Source organism: Lucilia sericata, unplaced genomic scaffold (assembly GCF_015586225.1).
Source record: "Lucilia sericata isolate MDLA Ls3-8-SP2 unplaced genomic scaffold, ASM1558622v1 Contig000540F_arrow, whole genome shotgun sequence".
NCBI classification, from domain to species: Eukaryota; Metazoa; Arthropoda; class Insecta; order Diptera; family Calliphoridae; genus Lucilia; species Lucilia sericata.
Window position 1 is genome coordinate 98,509 of NW_023994550.1, and position 18,992 is coordinate 117,500.

At 33.3% G+C, this 18,992-nt stretch overlaps 1 protein-coding gene across 1 annotated transcript in view; it reads right to left on the bottom strand.

Moving 5' to 3' along the window:
* Window positions 1-5,264: 5,264 nt before the first annotated feature.
* LOC119605960 (PP2C-like domain-containing protein CG9801) overlaps window positions 5,265-18,992 on the bottom strand; it is a 49,222-nt gene continuing 35,494 nt past the window's right edge. The window contains exons 3-5 of the mRNA XM_037959313.1: window positions 9,561-10,574; window positions 6,373-7,700; window positions 5,265-6,305 (exon numbers count right to left, since the gene is read on the bottom strand). Of these exons, the coding sequence (XP_037815241.1) occupies window positions 5,314-6,305; window positions 6,373-7,700; window positions 9,561-9,691 (2,451 nt within the window). The 5' untranslated portion in view covers window positions 9,692-10,574 and the 3' untranslated portion in view covers window positions 5,265-5,313. The remainder of the gene's footprint in view (window positions 6,306-6,372; window positions 7,701-9,560; window positions 10,575-18,992) is intronic.

Genomic DNA, 18,992 nt, shown 5'->3' on the forward strand with positions numbered 1-18,992 from the left:
AGTCTACAGTCTTGTCTATAGATTATTCTATTGTCTAGTTTATAGTCTAGTTTATAGTCTTGTTTATATTCTAGTGTATAGTCTAGTCTATAGTCTGGTACATGGTGGTCGTGTTTATAGTCTAGTTTATAATCTGGTCTGGTTTATTGTCTAGTCTATAATCTAGTATTTAATCTAGTCTATAGTCTAATATATAGTCTAGTCTACTGTCTAGTTTGTAGTCTTATTTAAAGTCTAGTTTAAAGTATAGTCTATGATCAAGTTAATATTTTAATCCACAGTCTAGTTAAAAGTCGTGCATATATTTTAGTCTATAATCTTGTTTACACTATAGTCAAAAATCTTAACCATATTGTTATCAATATTGTTTATTATAGTAAAGTACTACTATATAGTCCTGTAATCGGCTATACAATAATTTTGTCTATAGCTTGGTCAATAGGTCAATAGGTATACTCTATAGTCTTGACTGTGGTAAAGTCAATAGTTTTGACTTTGGTCTACAGTCTTGCTATAATCTTGACTATGAGTTAGAAAAGTCTTGACTATAGTCTATTCTATAAATAAAAATGAAATTTATGTTCGATTTACAAAATTAATTCCATAGACATTTTTCTACAGAAAAATATGTTAATAAAGTTTTTATAAAAGAAATACAATTTCTTGAAATAAACATCTTATTAAAATTTTGAATATTAAACTAACTATGACTTTGGGGCATAAATAATGTGCCCTGTCACCAACACAAAAACTGACCTACAAATGCCCACTTGCCAAATAATCATTAATGCTTCAATGAACAATTAATTGAAAATTAATAAAATTCAAGAAGAAATATGAATACAATTAAAAGGAATATTCAACAATTAAAAGAGGACATTTTTAAGGAAAAGTGAAAATCATATAAAAGCAGCCGCCATAGAATCAACAGGACACACTTCAAGTCTCGATACTTATAAACTAACATCTTTTTAATAAATTAATAAAAAAAAATTAACTAAAATCCGAAAGGCATTTTTTCCGGAAAGAAAATGCTGGCAAAAACTCATACAACTACAACTATTCACCATAAATACCCTTTAACTTTGTTAATGGTCGTAATCCTGACATTCTGGTGGCAATGTTGCAGTGCCTACAAGTTGGCCTCTTTATCACCCAATGCCATACACATAAATCCCAATATACGTTGTCCTGGCAAAAATGAAGAAAATATTTGGCATCCCTGTGAACATGGCGGTTATATTGAGAATCCCGATCCTAAAAATTGTGATGATCGTTATGTTTGCTATGTGGGCTTAAATGAAACCTGTCGTCGCGGTGATAAATGTGTGGACAATGCGATTTGTACTAATTGTGGTATCTGTCAAAAATGTGATAGTCCTGAGAATTGCTCTGATTTTAATTTGTGTCCCACAGCCCGGGGTTACACTAATTTGATTAAACGTTTGTTACAGAAACGTTTAATAGAGTTTAATGATGAATAAAAAAAATGAATTTGTATATGAAAAAGGATTTTAGATTTTTGGCGATACGATTAACTGGTTAAGAATTTAAGTGATTTTATTTAAAAATAATTGTTATATAAAAAATGGCGCATATAAACCTTAAGAGGTTTTAAGAAAAAAATTAAATAAAAATATTTATATGTATGTATATTAATTGCAAAAATTTTGTAGTATTAATTAAATCTATTGAAAATAACAAATGTTGCTGCTGAAAAAATGTAAGTCGATATTAAAATTGTGTAACTTATTCAATAGTTTTCAAAACTATAGACTAGACTATAGACTTGACTATAGACTAGACTATAGAATATACTATAGACTAGACTGTAGACCAGACTATAGACTAGACTATAGACTAGACTATAGACTAGACTATATACTAGACTATAGACTAGACTAGACAATAGACTAGACTATAGACTAGACTATAGACTAGACAATAGACTAGACTATAGACTAGACTATAGACTAGACTATAGACTAGACTATAAACTAGACTATAGACTAGACTGTAGACTAGACTATAGACTAGACTATAGACTAGACTATAGACTAGACTATAGACTAGACTATAGACTAGACTATAGACTATACTATAGACTAGAATATAGACTAGACTATAGACTAGACTATAGACTAGACTATAGACTAGACTATAGACTAGACTATAGACTATACTATAGACTAGACTATAGACTATACTATAGACTAGACTATAGACTATACTATAGACTAGACTATAGACTAGACTATAGACTAGACTATAGACTAGACTATAGACTAGATTATAGACCGAACTATAAATTGGGCAATATACTACTAGAGTATAGTAGAGATTATAGACCAGAATATAGAATAAACTAGAATCTAGACTATAGACCAGTATATAGAATAAACTAGAGGCTAGACTAAACATTAGCATATAAATTAGATTTGACTGACTATAGACTATGTTATAGACCGAACTAGAGTATAGTATAGACTATATATTTTACTATATACCGAACTATAGATTAAACTATAGACTAAACAATATATATGCTAAACTAGAGACAATACTATAGACTAGACTATAGATCAGATTATAGACTAGAGTATAGACTAGACTATAGATTAGACTATTGACTAGACTATAGATTAGACTATAGATTAGACTATAGACTACACTATAGACTAGACCATAGACTAGACTATAGTCTAGACTATAGACTAGACTATAGACTAGACTATAGACTACACTATAGACTAGACTATTGACTAAACTATAGACTAGACTATAGACTAGACTATAGACTAGACTATAGACTAAACTATAGACTAGACTATAGACTAGACTATAGACTAGACTATAGACTAGACTATAGACTAGACTATAGACTAGACTATAGACTAGACTATAGACTAGACTATAGACTAGACTATAGACTAGACTATAGACTAGACTATAGACTAGACTATAGACTAGACTATAGACTAGACTATAGACTAGACTATAGACTAGACTATAGACTAGACTATAGACTAGACTATAGACTAGACTATAGACTAGACTATAGACTAGACTATAGACTAGACTATAGACTAGACTATAGACTAGACTATAGATTAGACTATAGACTAGACTATAGACTAGACTATAGACTAGACTATAGACTAGACTATAGACTAGACTATAGACTAGACTATAGACTAGACTATAGACTAGACTATAGACTAGACTATAGACTAGACTATAGACTAGACTATAGACTAGACTATAGACTAGACTATAGACTAGACTATAGACTAGACTAGACTATAGACTAGACTATAGACTAGACTATAGACTAGACTACTATAGACTAGACTATAGACTAGACTATAGACTAGACTATAGACTAGACTATAGACTAGACTATAGACTAGACTATAGACTAGACTATAGACTAGACTATAGACTAGACTATAGACTAGACTATAGACTAGACTATAGACTAGACTATAGACTAGACTATAGACTAGACTATAGACTAGACTATAGATTAGACTATAGACTAGACTATAGACTAGACTATAGACTAGACTATAGATTAGACTATAGACTATAATATAGACTAGATTATAGACCGAACTATAAATTGGGCAATATACTACTAGAGTATAGTAGAGATTTTAGACCAGACTATAGAATAAACTATAGACTAGACTAAACATTAGCAAATAAACTATATTTGACCGAACTATAGACTATGTTATAGACCGAACTAGAGACTAGACTATAGTTTATATTTATAGAGTATATTTATAGACTATACTATAAACTATATATGAGACTATAGACTAGACTATAGACTAGACTATAGACAAGAAGACGGCACCGAAACTTCAGTTGTTGGTTTAATCGCTGCGTCTTTGGTCAATAGTTTGTATATGAAAGTGCTTCGACTCTGTATCCACTACCTGGATTAAGAACGATAACTTTGTGTTCCTCGGAAACCAGTAGTAGCCATGGAAGATATCTGTCTGATTCGAAACGTATGTATTATCAATGCCGCTAATAATTTCCTATATTTACCGAATAGACCTCAAATACTAATACAGAGCATTTTTTTAACTCCCAATAAGAATAAAGCAATTGGGTTTTTAGCTTAAGGTTTGTCCATCCGTAAGCTTGATACAAATAATGATAACCGACAAATCGCTGAAAAAAGAATTAGTTTCAGAAAGTGATCTTAAAAGTGTGTACGTTTCCCTTAAACTAGTTTCAAACGAAAATTATTGATTAAAGAACTAATTCTCGAATAATTTTGAAATCTAATTTTTCGTAAAAATTACATATTTGTAAAATTGATTTTTTTTTTCAACGGGAAGTAAAAAGCTCTGATAAAATTTGAGACATCATAAGAAATTGTGAATTAATTTAATATTTTTCGTCCTATTCCGGTGAGTGGTTCTATTTACTGAAGGATGGAAAGATATTATCAGGTTTGTTAGTTACTGCCTTTACCTTTCATTGCAATTTAAGAAAAAACCAAAATAATTTTAAACATTTAAAAGCATTTATGAAATGACTTTGTATTTATTAAAATATTTCAATATCTTTGTTCAATTTTATAAATGTATTTCTTATTTTTTTTCTTTGTTATAATTGTATGCTTAAAAATAATAAATTTGCATTTGCACATTAATTCATATCAGATTTCTACAGCTCCAGATTTCAGACCATAAGATTCTTGTATTTTCATTTAGCTCGCTAAATATACATATTTTATGAAACAATCTACAATCAATTTACGTATGTATTTTAAATTTATATGTTTATAATATTAAATATTCTTTTGTAAACTATTTGGTATATATTTTTAGGTTGATTTCTTGCTTGTCTTTTCGTTTTTATCGAGTTTTTTTTCTCTTTATTTTTCAATAAAATTTGAGGCATATTTTTAAAGTAAGTTTGGTTTTGCATATATGCTTTAGTTAAAAAACAAACTTAAATAAGTTTTTCTTAAAAAAAAGCTTAAAATTTTATAAAAACAAAAAAAAATATTATAATAAAGCACAAAATGTTCGGAGTAAAATTTATAGCAAATTTTGGATTAGAAGGGGAGAGGACCTTTAAAGAAATATATACTTAAAAATTAATTAAGGTTTCCCCTTTTTAGAGTTGTAGTTTGGTTAGTTTAACTCCTTTTAATATATATATATATATATATATATATATATATATATATATATATATATATATATATATATATATATATATATATATTTCAAATCCACTGTATAGTTCTGTTTTTTTCTTCTTCATTTGGAGGGTTTTGTTTTAAATTCAAAAATTTGTTTCTTGAAATTCTTTGGATTGCAAAGCAGCATCATCATTAGAAAGTTGCCTTTCGGTTGTTAAGGATATCTGTGGAGTGTGTTGATTACTTTTGTTTAACGTGCGTCCACCACTACCCACTGTATAGGCCACCACAGTAGCATGATCCAATTTACCCGGTAAAGCCACAAAAGCAGCACTATCTATAACACGTTTACGTGCTGCTCTATGCTGCATACGATTCAATTCCACCTCGCGCTTAATGCCATCAGGTCCAGTAGATAATTTGTAAAATAGTTCTCTTTGTTCCAATGTCTTACGTCTCGCAGAGGTAATCATGCGCACGAAGTCAATGAGCAAGTGACACAGGCGTCGGGCCGAGGAACAGGGAGAGAAAGTGCCATTAATGCCATAACTTAAGAGATCTTCTAAACGATGTAGGGTAAGAGCATGTCTTTGGGGTCCGGTTACCAGTGGTAAACCAGTTAAAGATTTGGGTATTTTGGGTTTGTAATTGTAGGTGATGTGGCCCACATTGGCAGCACCCGAAGAAAGTCTTCTTGGTTCTATGACGGTCTGGGATCTCATGTATTTGGGACGACTTGGTGCAGCTGGATTTTCGGGTGAAGAAGATTTTTTCGATCTAGGAGGTCTTACAGGAGGCACGGGACTTGCAGGATTTGAAGAACCATGTAAACGTGCATATATAGCAGAGGCGCTTTTATTTTGACGTTTTGGTGCCAAAACACTGCCACTGCGTTGTGGTGGCGAGGTAGTAGTTGGCATCAATTTAACATCAGGAGTCCAGGCTTCGGCAAATTTACCCACCACTGGATCAAAATTATCACTAACACCGTCAGAAGTTAAAAACACTATATCACCACGATCTATAATTGTCATGGACAAGGTAAGATTGCTCAATTCAGGTTTATTGCCATCGGCTGGGCCCAATGCCCCCAAAGCATCACGCATATCCCGCATAGAGGTAATATCGTGAGAAGCTTTGGAAAGAAAAGAAAGAAGTATTAAATATAAATTCATATCAAGTGGAAGTCATTATATACTTACCCAAAGTAAACTCTCTGACGCCATGTTTCTTGGAGTACACATAGCCCAACGAATCACCCACATTACAGGCACATACTACATATTTTTCACTCTGTTCTCCCTCCATTTCCACGCCATTTTCTTCCGTTCCCCTCTCTTTGGCTAAAGGTAAAACTACGGCTATTGTTAATGTACTTAAAGCACCACCAACTTCCAATATACAACCATGACCTTCCCAAAGACTACGTAAAAGACTAATGAAGACCTCCTGTGTAGAGGTGGCCATGCACTCATGTGCCAAACCAAATATGGCACGATCCAAATAATCTAAACAGCCATGCACCGCTGAACGGGCTGCCAAACGAGCACCATCACCCCAATTAACACCATCCGCTAAAGCCATAGCAGCTGCATTGCCTCTCACCACCATACCATAACAATCGGCTATGGGATTGCCCATGGGTTCTTTGGTTAACATATTGTTTTCATACAGCGAAACGGAAATGCCATAAGCTGAATCACACTCCATTTTCCAATTACTAACACCCGCTATAGAATCCTCCACTTCCTGTACTGTGGACTGATTTGAAACTGCCTCGCGCAGTAAACGTTCTGTAGTACCCTCTAGAATTTTAACGGTACCCAACTCCGTTTTAGGGTCCCCACTTTCCTTCAACTTTGAATTTGTCGTGTTATTACTTTCAGTCTTGGTATTTAAAAGATTTTTATTATTTTGATCATTGGCAGCATTTGTTTTCATATCGGCGGCAGTGTTTGTGTTAACTGCAGTGGATTTGCTAGTAGCCACCATACTAACCACTATTGTAGTGGATTTACTTAAGTTTTCCTCATTCTTTTGTTGTGTCTTACCGCCTACCCCACCTGCTCCTCCTAAGGTTACCTCTTTGGTTTGATTTTGATTCTGTGTCAAATTAGCTATTCCCGTCTTTGAGTTCTTACGTGAACGCATACCACCCGTCGTCGTACCATTAGTTTTATTCGCATTCTGATCATTTGTGCTGGTGCTGGCTCCATTACTCAGACGTCGTCCGCTACCGTAACGTTGAAATCTATTGTGATTTCGATTGTTGGTGGGATTAATACTTTTGCGCACCTCAAAACAATCGGACTCCTGTATAGTGTCGATGAAGTCTATGTCATCGGCATAACTAGCACTCAAATGCAATTTAGATCTTTTAATACCAGTCAAACCATCATCGGGTCCCGTACAGGCGGCCGTTATCGTATTCGGCCCTGTGGGATAGGTGGCAATTTGGTAGTCTGGTAAATCGGTAGGATTTTGACCATTATAGACTTCGGGGCCGTTGGTGAAAATGCGATCCATGCGGCTGAAATTGAAAAGAAATTATAATGTTAATAAAATATATCGATAGTAGTAATAGAAAAAGTGCCCTTGTGTTCTTGACTTTCAGTTCAGTTCTAGTTCAGTTCTATTTTAGTTCTAGTTCAGTTCTAGTTCAGTTCTAGTTCAGTTCTAGTTCAGTTCTAGTTCAGTTCTAGTTCAGTTCTAGTTCAGTTCTAGTTCAGTTCTAGTTCAGTTCTAGTACAGTTCTAGTTCAGTTCTAGTTCAGTTCTAGTTCAGTTCTAGTTCAGTTCTAGTTCAGTTCTAGTTCAGTTCTAGTTCAGTTCTAGTTCAGTTCTAGTTCAGTTCTAGTTCAGTTTTAGTTCAGTTCTAGTTCAGTTCTAGTTCAGTTCTAGTTCAGTTCTAGTTCAGTTCTAGTTCAGTTCTAGTTCAGTTCTAGTTCAGTTCTAGTTCAGTTCTAGTTCAGTTCTAGTTCAGTTCTAGTTCAGTTCTAGTTCAGTTCTAGTTCAGTTCTAGTTCAGTTCTAGTTCAGTTCTAGTTCAGTTCTAGTTCAGTTTTAGTTCAGTTTTAGTTCAGTTCTAGTTCAGTTCTAGTTCAGTTCTAGTTCAGTTCTAGTTCAGTTCTAGTTCAGTTCTAGTTCAGTTCTAGTTCAGTTCTAGTTCAGTTCTAGTTCAGTTCTAGTTCAGTTCTAGTTCAGTTCTAGTTCAGTTCTAGTTCAGTTCTAGTTCAGTTCTAGTTCAGTTCTAGTTCAGTTCTAGTTCTAATTAAGTTCTAGTTCAGTTCTAGTTCTAGTTAAGTTCTAGTTCAGTTCTAGTTCAGTTCTAGTTCAGTTCTAGTTCAGTTCTAGTTCAGTTCTAGTTCAGTTCTAGTTCAGTTCTAGTTCAGTTCTAGTTCAGTTCTAGTTCAGTTCTAGTTCAGTTCTAGTTCAGTTCTAGTTCAGTTCTAGTTCAGTTCTAGTTCAGTTCTAGTTCAGTTCTAGTTCAGTTCTAGTTCAGTTCTAGTTCAGTTCTAGTTCAGTTCTAGTTCAGTTCTAGTTCAGTTCTAGTTCAGTTCTAGTTCTAGTTCAGTTCTAGTTCAGTTCTAGTTCAGTTCTAGTTCAGTTCTAGTTCAGTTCTAGTTCAGTTCTAGTTCAGTTCTAGTTCAGTTCTAGTTCAGTTCTAGTTCAGTTCTAGTTCAGTTCTAGTTCAGTTCTAGTTCAGTTCTAGTTCAGTTCTAGTTCAGTTCTAGTTCAGTTCTAGTTCAGTTCTAGTTCAGTTCTAGTTCAGTTCTAGTTCAGTTCTAGTTCAGTTCTAGTTCAGTTCTAGTTCAGTTCAGTTCTAGTTCAGTTCTAGTTCAGTTCGTTCAGTTCTAGTTCAGTTCTAGTTCAGTTCTAGTTCAGTTCTAGTTCAGTTCTAGTTCAGTTCTAGTTCAGTTCTAGTTCAGTTCTAGTTCAGTTCTAGTTCAGTTCTAGTTCAGTTCTAGTTCAGTTCTAGTTCAGTTCTAGTTCAGTTCTAGTTCAGTTCTAGTTCAGTTCTAGTTCAGTTCTAGTTCAGTTCTAGTTCAGTTCTAGTTCAGTTCTAGTTCATTTTCAGTTCTAGTTCAGTTCTAGTTCAGTTCTAGTTCCGTTCTAGTTCTAGTTCAATACTAGTTCCGTTCTAATTCAGTTCTATTTCAGTTCTATTTCAATTCTATTTCAATTCTATTTCAATTCTATTTCAATTCTATTTCTATTCTATTTCAATTCTATTTCAGTTCTATTTCAATTCTAGTTCAGTTCTAGTTCTGTTCTATCTTTTTAAAAACTTAAGAATTAAAGCTGCAACTTATCACACCACCCCCGCACATTAAGCTATTAATCATTATTTATTTACATGATAAATAAACGCCATAATAAATTGACACTTACCCCTCTAAATATTTGATTATAAAGTTTCCATCTTCATCTGTTTTACGCGGACTCTTGGGGCCATCACGAGGTTCAGCTATAAAACTCAATTGACGAAAATAGGTGGTGACCTTTTGTCTTAAAGATGGCATTTCGTAGTTGCTGCTGCTGCAGCTGCTCCTCCACACACCGATGCACTGCACTCTTCACTCACTTCACGTTTAGTGAGTGTAGCAGTAAATAAATTGATGTTTACAACTCTATTATTGCAATGAAGTTAGTTAGTCGTCAGTTTAATAAAGACAGCGAAGCAATAACTTCAATTTAGTTGTTTTTGAATAAAAAGCACTGTTGTTAAAAGTTGTTGTTGTTTTTTTCTTAATTATAACGATTTTAATTTTTCAATATGCCATAAATTCATTTGTAATCAGTAGATGACCAAACTATTGCACAAGCTGAGGGGCTTTTTGTTTAACGGTTTGAGATGATAAGAGGAGGATGAGCCACAAAAGAATAAAAAAATATGAATTGTGCTACAATAGTAATTAAAATATAAAAAAGAACCCAACAATTCTCTAGCAATGTTTATTTTTTATAAGTTTTGTTCTGAACGAGTATATAAGGGTTTATATTCTGCAGCTTTTTGTTGTTGTTTTTTGGGTTATAGGAAGAGTTTTTCTTATAGCAATTGATGCCTTAATAGTACGACCATGCTTGGACTATAATGATGATACTGCTGCTGTCTATGATAATGTTGAAAATGTTTGGGTGTGTGCAAACATATAAAAAGTTCATTCACATTATCAAAATAAATTATTGAATCTATCTTTATTCGTTGCTGCCACTGCAGGCAATTGTTGTTGAGATGCTGACAATAATGTTGAATTGTTTAATTTTTAAGCAGTAGTTTTTCTATACTTTTTTTCAAATTTGATTAAATCAATTTATTATTAAATAACCAAGTCATGTGGGTCCATATGCCATTAAACGTTGTTCCACTTGGCTGAAGTTTTTAATTTGTTGTTTAAAAATTAACTGTAAGAAATTAAAGAAAGAAAATAAATTATTATAAAATTCAATTTGATATAAATAAATGAAATATTTCACATATGTATGTATGTGTGTGTAGGGATTTCCGCTCCAAAAGTAACAATTATTTAATTTAAATTTGCATTTTTTATACAATATGCAGTTATGATTTATGTCATTCTCCTGTGATACACTGGTACGAAAAGAAAGATAAAGGTAAAATTTGTTTCGATTAGTTTGTAACCTTCAAATATTATGGTCCTACACCTTGAAATATACTAGGATTGGGAGTATTGATTACATAAAGTAATTCAAGTAATTACACGGTCAATTACAATAACTTGCAATGTGTAATTGAGCAATAACCAATTACAAATGTTTGTAATTGGTTATTGAATACTTGTATTAGCAGTTTACAAATTACAATTGGTAATTCTTCAATCACAATAACAAGTAATTGTACTTTGCTAATTACTAATAATTGTAAATGTAAAGCTTCAAATACAACCTTTTCACATGCAGTTTTAATTGAAAATGTTATCCTGAAATATATCAACCCCTGGATTAAAGTTCTAGTTCAGTTGTAGTTCAGTTCTAATTCAGCTCTAGTTCAGTTCTAGTTCAGTTCTACTTCAGTTCTCGTTCTTTTTTAGTTCAGTTCTTGTTCAGTTCTTTCAGATCTAGTTCAGTTCTAGTTCTAGTTCAGTTCTAGTTCTAGTTCATTCTAGTTCAGTTCTAGTTCAGTTCTAGTTCAGTTCTAGTTCAGTTCTAGTTCAGTTCTAGTTCAGTTCTAGTTCAGTTCTAGTTCAGTTCTAGTTCAGTTCTAGTTCAGTTCTAGTTCAGTTCTAGTTCAGTTCTAGTTCAGTTCTAGTTCAGTTCTAGTTCAGTTTTAGTTCAGTTTAGTTCAGTTCTAGTTCAGTTCTAGTTCAGTTCTAGTTCAGTTCTAGTTCAGTTCTAGTTCAGTTCTAGTTCAGTTCTAGTTCAGTTCTAGTTCAGTTCTAGTTCAGTTCTAGTTCAGTTCTAGTTCAGTTCTAGTTCAGTTCTAGTTCAGTTCTAGTTCAGTTCTAGTTCAGTTCTAGTTCAGTTCTAGTTCAGTTCTAGTTCAGTTCTAGTTCAGTTCTAGTTCAGTTCTAGTTCAGTTCTAGTTCAGTTCTAGTTCAGTTCTAGTTCAGTTCTAGTTCAGTTCTAGTTCAGTTCTAGTTCAGTTCTAGTTCAGTTCTAGTTCAGTTCTAGTTCAGTTCTAGTTCAGTTCTAGTTCAGTTCTAGTCAGTTCTAGTTCAGTTCTAGTTCAGTTCTAGTTCGAGTTCTAGTTCGAGTTCTAGTTCAGTTCTAGTTCAGTTCTAGTTCAGTTCTAGTTCAGTTCTAGTTCAGATCTAGTTCAGTTCTAGTTCAGTTCTAGTTCAGTTCTAGTTCAGTTCTAGTTCAGTTCTAGTTCAGTTCTAGTTCAGTTCTAGTTCAGTTCTAGTTCAGTTCTAGTTCAGTTCTAGTTCAGTTCTAGTTCAGTTCTAGTTCAGTTCTAGTTCAGTTCTAGTTCAGTTCTAATTTAGTTCTAGTTAGGTTCTAGTTCAGTTCTAGTTCAGTTCTAGTTCAGTTCTAGTTCAGTTCTAGTTCAGTTCTAGTTCAGTTCTAGTTCTGTTCTAGTTCAGTTCTAGATCAGTTCTAGTTCAGTTCAGTTCAAGTTCAGTTCAAGTTCAGTTCAAGTTCAGTTCTAGTTCAGTTCTAGTTCAGTTCTAGTTCAGTTCTAGTTCAGTTCTAGTTCAGTTCTAGTTCAGTTCTAGTTCAGTTCTAGTTCAGTTCTAGTTCAGTTCTAGTTCAGTTCTAGTTCAGTTCTAGTTCAGTTCTAGTTCAGTTCTAGTTCAGTTCTAGTTCAGTTCTAGTTCAGTTCTAATTTAGTTCTAGTTAGGTTCTAGTTCAGTTCTAGTTCAGTTCTAGTTCAGTTCTAGTTCAGTTCTAGTTCAGTTCTAGTTCAGTTCTAGTTCAGTTCTAGTTCAGTTCTAGTTCAGTTCTAGTTCAGTTCTAGATCAGTTCTAGTTCACTTCTAGTTCAGTTCTAGTTCAGTTCTATTTCAGTTCTAGTTCAGTTCTAGTTCAGTTCTAGTTCAGTTCTAGTTCAGTTCTAGTTCAGTTAGTTCAGTTCTAGTTCAGTTGTTTCAGTTCTAGTTCAGTTCTAGTTCAGTTCTAGTTCAGTTCTAGTTCAGTTCTAGTTCAGTTCTAGTCAGTTCTAGTTCAGTTCTTAGTTCAGTTCTAGTTCAGTTCAGTTCAGGTCTAGTTCAGTTCTAGTTCAGTTTTAGTTCAGTTCTAGTTCAGTTCAGTTCAAGTTCAGTTCTATTTCAGATCTAGTTCAGTTCTAGTTCTAGTTCAGTTCTAGTTCTAGTTCAGTTCTAGTTCAGTTCTAGTTCAGTTCTAGTTCAGTTCTAGTTCAGTTCTAGTTCAGTTCTAGTTCAGTTCTAATTTAGTTCTAGTTAGGTTCTAGTTCAGTTCTAGTTCAGTTCTAGTTCAGTTCTAGTTCAGTTCTAGTTCAGTTCTAGTTCAGTTCTAGTTCTGTTCTAGTTCAGTTCTAGATCAGTTCTAGTTCAGTTCAGTTCAAGTTCAGTTCAAGTTCAGTTCAAGTTCAGTTCTAGTTCAGTTCTAGTTCAGTTCTAGTTCAGTTCTAGTTCAGTTCTAGTTCAGTTCTAGTTCAGTTCTAGTTCAGTTCTAGTTCAGTTCTAGTTCAGTTCTAGTTCAGTTCTAGTTCAGTTCTAGTTCAGTTCTAGTTCAGTTCTAATTTAGTTCTAGTTAGGTTCTAGTTCAGTTCTAGTTCAGTTCTAGTTCAGTTCTAGTTCAGTTCTAGTTCAGTTCTAGTTCAGTTCTAGTTCAGTTCTAGTTCAGTTCTAGTTCAGTTCTAGATCAGTTCTAGTTCACTTCTAGTTCAGTTCAGTTCTAGTTCAGTTCTAGTTCAGTTCTAGTTCAGTTCTAGTTCAGTTCTAGTTCAGTTCTAGTTCAGTTCTAGTTCAGTTCTAGTTCAGTTCTAGTTCAGTTCTAGTTCAGTTCTAGTTCAGTTCTAGTTCAGTTCTAGTTCAGTTCTAGTTCAGTTCTAGTTCAGTTCTAGTTCAGTTCTAGTTCAGTTCTAATTCAGTTCTAATTCAGTTCTAGTTCAGTTCTAGTTCAGTTCTAGTTCAGTTCTAGTTCAGTTCTAGTTCAGTTCTAGTTCAGTTTTAGTTCAGTTCTAGTTCAGTTCAGTTCAAGTTCAGTTCAAGTTCAGTTCAAGTTCAGTTCTAGTTCAGTTCTAGTTCAGTTCTAGTTCAGTTCTAGTTCAGTTCTAGTTCAGTTCTAGTTCAGTTCTAGTTCAGTTCTAGTTCAGTTCTAGTTCATTTCTAGTTCAGTTCTAGTTCAGTTCTAGTTCAGTTCTAGTTCAGTTCTAGTCATGTAGGTCCATATGTAGAGCTTACGGAGAGGAAAGTAAAACGCCGGAATACTTTTTCGATATTATAACAAGTATTAATCACTGAGTTTCTGAACAATGGACTCTGAAGATGATTTGAAGTGATAAAAGTGTTATTCTCTAATACGACTTCATATCGGCAATACCACTGTATCTCCTGTCTATAACCATTGTTTACCACAGGATGTCGTTATGGTTTTTTTTATTTAACTCTCTCCCCTCCTAAATCTTGTTTAATGCCTTACCTATTTTAAAATTGTATATTTTAGTTGAAAAAAATCATCATTCTTAAATTGTGATTACGAAATGTTCTACGTTTACACAATAAAACAAGTAACTTAGGGGTAAAATGTTGGAGTTGTTGTTGCACAAACTCTGTTGCATGCATAAAATATGTATGTGTGTATGTGAATGTTTGTAACTAACTAACATTTGTAACAGCAAACAAAACGAAGAAGAAGTAACTCATTATATTATTTAAATATGCAAAACGTATAAAAAAAGTATGCAACTTCGAATGATACCATAATTACGCCGTTTTGTTTGTATTTTTTTTTTTGCATATTTTAAAATCGTAAATGCCCGTAATAGGCATACATAGAGATACAATAACAATAATGATGATGGTAAAGATGATGATGATGTTCATCATTATGATGATGATGAGCTCATATTTCTACTAATGACAATTATGGCACAAGTACTATTTGTTGTCTGTCTATCCACATGGCGGGCGTTCGTTTGGTGGTTGTTATTTGGTTTTTTGCGGTTTTTGTGTTTAATTTTTGAGGCAAGTATGTATGTATGATTATTATTTGAAAAAAATTATAAATTATTTTTCTAAAAATTCGTACACTTAAATGGTTAGTTTTGTTCTACTGTCGGCTTAAAACTTAATGAAATCTAACAGCTTAAGTACATTTTAATTAGTATGTAGAAATGTATTTAGATTCGGTACGTGTTTGTATATGACAATAGATAAATAGAAATTGCATTGAAAAAACGTGATATCTAAGAAATGGTCACTACTATCATGATACATTTTTTTAATAGTGTGAACAATGTACTTTATTAGTAATTATAAATGTTGATTGATAATTATCTGTGAAATTTTTAAATTAAAATTAGCAGAGATGTATTTAATAAATATAAATGGCAGATTTTGTCATTGTGCAAATTACTTTTAAACTTTGAGGTTGTTAAAAAATTTTATGGATTAAAATTACATTATAAAAACAGTTCTAGTTTAGTTCTAGTTCAGTTCTAGTTCAGTTCTAGTTTAGTTCTAGTTAGTTTCTAGTTTAGTTCTAGTTTAGTTCTAGTTTAGTTCTAGCTTAGTTCTAGTTAGTTCTAGTTTAGTTGCTAGTTTAGTTCTAGTTTAGTTCTAGTTTAGTTCTATTTAGTTCTAAGTTTAGTTCTAGTTTAGTTCTAGTTTAGTTCTAGTTTAGTTCTAGTTTAGTTCTAGTTTAGTTCTAGTTTAGTTCTAGTTCAGTTCTAGTTCAGTTCTAGTTCAGTTCTAGTTCAGTTCTAGTTCAGTTTCTAGTTCAGTTCTAGTTCAGTTCTAGTTCATTCTAAGTTCAGTTCTAGTTCAGTTCTAGTTCAGTTCTAGTTCAGTTCTCTAGTTCAGTTCTAGTTCAGTGTCTAGTTCAGTTCTAGTTCAGTTCTAGTTCAGTTCTAGTTCAGTTCTAGTTCAGTTCTAGTTCAGTTCTAGTTCAGTTCTAGTTCAGTTCTAGTTCAGTTCTAGTTCAGTTCTAGTTCAGTTTCTAGTTCAGTTCTAGTTCAGTTCTAGTCAGTTTAGTTCAGTTCTAGTCAGTTCTAGTTCAGTTCTAGTTCAGTTCTAGTTCAGTTCTAGTTCAGTTCTAGTTCAGTCTAGTCAGTTCTAGTTCAGTTTAGTTCAGTTCTAGTTCAGTTCTAGTTCAGTTCTAGTTCAGTTCTAGTTTCAGTTCTAGTTCAGTTCTAGTTCAGTTCTAGTTCAGTTCTAGTTCAGTCTAGTTCAGTTCTAGTTTCAGTTCTAGTTCAGTTCTAGTTCAGTTCTAGTTCAGTTCTAGTTCAGTTCTAGTTCAGTTCTAGTTCAGTTCTAGTTCAGTTCTAGTTCAGTCTAGTTCAGTTCTAGTTCAGTTCTAGTTCAGTTCTAGTTCAGTTCTAGTTCAGTTTATCAGTTCTAGTCAGTTCTAGTTCAGTTCTAGTTCAGTTCTAGTTCAGTTCTCAGTTCTAGTTCAGTTCTAGTTCAGTTCTAGTTCAGTTCTAGTTCAGTTCTAGTTCAGTTCTAGTTCAGTTCTAGTTCAGTTCTAGTTCAGTTCTAGTTCAGTTCTAGTTCAGTTCTAGTTCAGTTCTAGTTCAGTTCTAGTTCAGTTCTAGTTCAGTTCTAGTTCAGTTCTAGTTCAGTTCTAGTTCAGTTCTAGTTCAGTTCTAGTTCAGTTCTAGTTCAGTTCTAGTTCAGTTCTAGTTCAGTTCTAGTTCAGTTCTAGTTCAGTTCTAGTTCAGTTCTAGTTCAGTTCTAGTTCAGTTCTAGTTTAGTTCAGTTTAGTTCTAGTTTAGTTCTAGTTCAGTTTTAGTTCAGTTCTAGTTCAGTTCTAGTTCAGTTCTAGTTCAGTTCTAGTTCAGTTCTAGTTCAGTTCTAGTTCAGTTCTAGTTCAGTTCTAGTTCAGTTCTAGTTCAGTTCTAGTTCAGTTCTAGTTCAGTTCTAGTTCAGTTCTAGTTCAGTTCTAGTTCAGTTCTAGTTCAGTTCTAGTTCAGTTCTAGTTCAGTTCTAGTTCAGTTCTAGTTCAGTTCTAGTTCAGTTCTAGTTCAGTTCTAGTTCAGTTCTAGTTCAGTTCTAGTTCAGTTCTAGTTCAGTTCTAGTTCAGTTCTAGTTCAGTTCTAGTTCAGTTCTAGTTCAGTTCGTTCAGTTCTAGTTCAGTTCTAGTTCAGTTCTAGTTCAGTTCTAGTTCAGTTCTAGTTCAGTTCTAGTTCAGTTCTAGTTCAGTTCTAGTTCAGTTCTAGTTCAGTTCTAGTTCAGTTCTAGTTCAGTTCTAGTTCAGTTCTAGTTCAGTTCTAGTTCAGTTCTAGTTCAGTTCTAGTTCAGTTCTAGTTCAGTTCTAGTTCAGTTCTAGTTCAGTTCTAGTTCAGTTCTAGTTCAGTTCTAGTTCAGTTCTAGTTCAGTTCTAGTTCATTTCTATTTCAGTTCCAGTTCAGTTCTACTTCTGTTCTAGTTTAGTTCTATTTCAAAATGACAAAAAACTTATAATTTCCAAATGCCTGATGGGAAAAGGCTGAAATCTAACTTCGAAGAAGTTAAGTTAAGGATTTAAAACAAGCCCTAATGTTTATGCTATACTCCCTAGAAAAACCATTTTGTTTCCAATTCAAATTTGTACAACAATTTATACAAATTTCAGTTTCAAATGTACACACATAACAGTTTCCTATATTTCTTATAAAATATTCTGCATCCTCTCCATTTAAATTCCCCTAAGTATTCCGCACCATATTTGATTTCAATTAAAATGCATATATTAGTACTTGTATATGTACATACGATATTGCATTAAACACTATCAATGCATGCAAATCAATTTCAATTGAACTTCAAATTGAAAACCTTGAACTTAAGAGAGAAAAAAAAACAAATCTTAGAAATAAAAACATTTTCTAATTAAATAAAATCGAATAAAACGTGAGAAACTATAATACATAATAGTGTAGTATTAGACAAACAGCGCCACCTACATTAAGAAACAATAACTAGATAATTGACATTATAAAAAAGTGTATTTGAAAGTTGTTTCTTTTTGCATAGAAAAAAAAAAAACATTGGCAAATAGCAATTTAATCTATTTAAATAAATATATAGAGAAAATACATAATGTGGGTATTTAAAAGAAAAAACCTATCAGATACTTGCTATAGATAGAGATCTCTCTGTACCTAGTTATATAGTTGAAATTACTGCTGCTGATCATACCACTTGCTATAAGTACTCTATATGTTTGTCAAACGCCCATTTAGTATAAGAAAACTGAAATATTTTTGTTTAATTTTTAAATTCTTGTACATATGTATTTTGAATGCATGGGCTGGCTGTATATGTGCTAAATATTAGACTGACATTTTTTTAAAAAAAATTAGTTTATTTTGATATAATCTCACGCACAGTTTGGCATGTGTTGTAGGATTTTATTGTTTTGTCAAGTGGTCAGAGAACTTAACGTACCCGGCTTGCTACGCTACTCTAATCGTTATTAAATTGCAAAAAATTCCCATTTCATTGTAAGGTTTCTATGTTCGCTATTGGTGCTTTTCCGGTGGGTTAGTGTTCCAGTCTGTTAGACCTGGGTTCGATTTCCACCTGCGATACTGGTAAAGGACACAGGCGCAAAGGAAGCCTCGATCCGAGAATGTTCAATTTTATATTTCTAGCTTTAATGTTATATAAAATTCTAAAAGTACTCAAAAAGTACCAGAAAGTTCCCTTTTATAGATTGTCATCCATTTAGGACTTTTTATGCCCATTTTTTATATATCAAAGAGTATCATTTAAATGTCAGCCTGTAAGGTACTACATGACCTCAATATTCGCGGCAACATAGGAATTTTTGTCGATAGTCAAGCGGCACTTCTCTCAGTAAATTCTTATTCTACCACTTCCCTATTAGTCAGACAATGCAAGAAGGATCTGTCAAGGCTGGGTCGCCTGTCTGATATTACCCTTGTTTGGGCAGATCCCGTTCGGACTCTTGATATCTCCAACGCCGTTTCAGTAGCAACTACGCTAGGCTTTATCAAGAGCAGTATCTTCAGATTCTTTCTTCAGAAGGCTGAAAATAGGTGGAATAATCTGGACACATGTAAAGGGACCAAGTTATTATGGCCCTCATTCAATGAAAAACGCACAAGACACCTTATAAACCGCAGCAGACGGGATATATCGAGGTTGATAGCAGTAATAACAGGACACTGGGTGCTAGGCTAGGAAGAAACGGTCTTCAATCTTCTCTGCGAATGCCCTGCTCCGGTTATTAAGAG